The sequence below is a fragment of the Gossypium raimondii genome, chromosome 6 (assembly GCF_025698545.1).
Source record: "Gossypium raimondii isolate GPD5lz chromosome 6, ASM2569854v1, whole genome shotgun sequence".
NCBI classification, from domain to species: domain Eukaryota; kingdom Viridiplantae; phylum Streptophyta; class Magnoliopsida; order Malvales; family Malvaceae; genus Gossypium; species Gossypium raimondii.
The window spans coordinates 42,791,011-42,793,903 of NC_068570.1; the positions used below are offsets into that span (position 1 = coordinate 42,791,011).

At 31.6% G+C, this 2,893-nt stretch overlaps 1 protein-coding gene across 1 annotated transcript; it reads left to right on the forward strand.

The window, feature by feature from the left end:
- Window positions 1-1,269: 1,269 nt before the first annotated feature.
- LOC105772396 (uncharacterized) lies at window positions 1,270-2,152 on the forward strand. The gene is made up of 3 exons (XM_012593670.2): window positions 1,270-1,405; window positions 1,494-1,661; window positions 1,766-2,152. Exons 1-3 carry the CDS (start codon window positions 1,394-1,396, stop codon window positions 2,024-2,026), a joined length of 441 nt encoding a protein of 146 aa, XP_012449124.1. The 5' UTR covers window positions 1,270-1,393; the 3' UTR covers window positions 2,027-2,152.
- Window positions 2,153-2,893: the final 741 nt, after the last annotated feature.

The following is a 2,893-nucleotide window of genomic DNA, read 5'->3' on the forward strand; positions in this document are numbered from 1 at the left end:
ATATTTTAAGAAGGGTCCAATTGCACAATTAATCCTTCAATTATATTAAATTCTAGATAAACAAGCTTAATATCAATTTAATCCTAAACTAATTAGGACTAAATGAGCAAATAGTCCAAAAGCTAGTGGATTTAATCATATCCACCACCGCTTGGAACTTTTGACCATGTTTTAATTACCACTTTGATCCCTTTACTATTTTGAATCTATAGCAATTAACTTTTATCTCTTTTGCAATTTAATCATTTTACCTTAATTTAGCAGTAAATCATCAAAATTACAGAACCAAACTTTAATTAACATATTATATGACTCTTTAAATAATTAATAAAAATATTTATGGCTTTAAATTACGAAAATGAGGTCCTAATATCTCATTTTCAATAACCACTTGACTTTTGAACCGAACCATTTATACTAACTTTTAATTCAATTGATTAAATTCATCATATCAAAATTTAATATAAAATTATTATTGACTCATATAATTTAAATACTAATTATCTGAACTTTACTCGTCGATTTGTGGTCTCAATATCACTATTTTCGACATCACTATAAAACAAATTGTTATAATGTATCTTGCGTTTGTGTTCGTCTTAATTTTTACATATTGTATTCTCATTACACCAAAAACACTTAAGTAGCTTTTATTTTAGGAAAGAGAATTATATTTTATCCTCCAACCATTTGACAGAACTATGAATTGAGATTTTTTCAAATCAAGAGATGCAAATGGTTTGTACAAAAATTCAATATTTTAAATAATGTAAAAGAAAAACACAATGGTCAAAGTATTGACGGAAAATAAACATACTGATAGTGGAAAATAATTAAATTAAAGTTTTTCTTTGACACAATTATCAATATTTTGAAGATTTAACTTATATAAATTGCTGTAAATTTAGTACTAATAGTAGGTTTTATGAAAACTTTTAAGACTTAAATTTATTTAATTAATTTTGATAATTTTGTAATAACCTCACACTTAACCATTACTAATATCTCCTTTAACTTAGCCGATACATGCACCAAAAGTGGTTTTTGAAACAATGGAACTAAATTAAAGGATAAAAAAATATTAATATCTGAAATAATGAATTAAATTGAAAAAATGTGATCATTATCTGAGTTAAAAATTGCGTATATAAATCTTGTCTTTCATGTGATTGGCAAAGTTGAACACCCTTTCCAGGGGACAATCCCATTAATAGTTCCTTCTTCAAGAAAGAATCTCCCACATGACCCACTTGATTACTAACCCTCACCGTTACACGATTGCTGCTAAACAGTTTATAGGGATTTCCCCCTGTGACAGCTTTTACGATCATCATCTTCTTTTAGTCACTGCCCATTTCGTTTCATTTCTTTCTTGATAGGACGAGTTCAAGCCATGGCAGCCGAGGTAATAATCAGTCTTGTTTTTTTTTTCTCTTTTTTCTTTTCCACGAATTTCATTTCATTTGTTATATTCAATTGATGATTGTTGGCAGAATCAAGAGACGACCAATGGGTGGCCACTTGGGCTACAAATAATGGCCATGAAACTCCGATTACAAGAAAGAATACAGTATTCAACTCCAGCCGTTGAACCACACTCTCCGCACATTCCCTCCCCCAGTTTTTCTTCATTCTGTTCCTCTTCAAACATTGACACGGAGGTACGTACGTACAGTAACTCCAAACAACCATTTCTTCCTCTAATTTTGCCATTTTCAAACAAGTCTCATCAGCTTGTTTATTTTCTTCCACGGCGGGCGGCCAGTCCACAGCATCATTTTTCCAAGACAACAACATTTCTCTGGGGAAGCTTATCGGGTTCAGACAACGCGACACGGGCTCAGTACTGCACTTGCAAGGCACAATAGGTGCTGAACAAAACACCATAGTTTCAGGTGTTTGTAACTGCAACGATGTCTCGAGACGACACTGCGGAGATTTGTGTGGGCAGGGCCAGGGAATATGCATTCCTATGATACTAGGCACCCTCGTGAAGATTACTAGAAGCAGGAGCAAGTCAAAGTGAGATTTGAATGTTTGAGACTTTAGGGTATCCAAGAATCCATCTGAGTTTTCTTCAATGGCAAGATAACTTTTGTTGACCTCTACCAATACTTTTTGTTTTGTATTCAGAAATCAAATTGCCCATTAGTTGACAATGTTGTTTTTATGGGAATTAAATCACACAGCGTATGAATTCTTATTTGAGGTGTTCGTGGATCAAATAAATTGCATATATCAACCATTCTAAATTAGAAGAATTACTCATGCCACTAACACTTACAATTCCCCTTTTAGCTTAATTTGCCATTTTAATATGTTAGTACATTCTACAAACTTAACGTGGGATTTATTGATACAAAAGATTTAGCCCACTATACCGATTAGACCTGTTCATGGGTCGGGCCACACGTCCTAGCTTGAAGGCCCGCCTGAAATGTGAGAGGGTTTGGCTAAAAATATAAGCCTGAAAAATAGGCTTGGACAAGAAAATAAGACCCATTTAAAAAATGGGCTGACCCTCGGGTAAGGCATTTTTGGCCCGAGCCCAACCCAACTCGAATTCACTAAAGGACAAAAAAATTTGTTTTTTTTTTGTTTTTGTTTTTTAATGTTATTTTCTTGTTGTTTTCTCTCTATTTTGCTACCATTTTACTATTATGTTGCTATTATTTTGTTGTTATTGTTTGGATATTTTATAAAACTTATTTTATTGTTAATTTTGTTATTATTTTAAAGGCATTTGTTAATTTTGTTATTATTTTAGAGGCATTTGCTTATTAAGTTGCATTTTAGTGTTATTTAAGTATACATATTTTTTAAAATTTATTTTCAATTTGTTGGGAAATATTCTTTTTGATTATTTTAGTATTTTTGATCTATTATATATATT

Coding starts and splice junctions, on each gene's coding strand:
- LOC105772396 (XM_012593670.2), top strand. Junction 1,662..1,765: donor CTTCAAACATTGACACGGAG/GTACGTACGTAC, acceptor GCGGGCGGCCAG/TCCACAGCATCATTTTTCCA.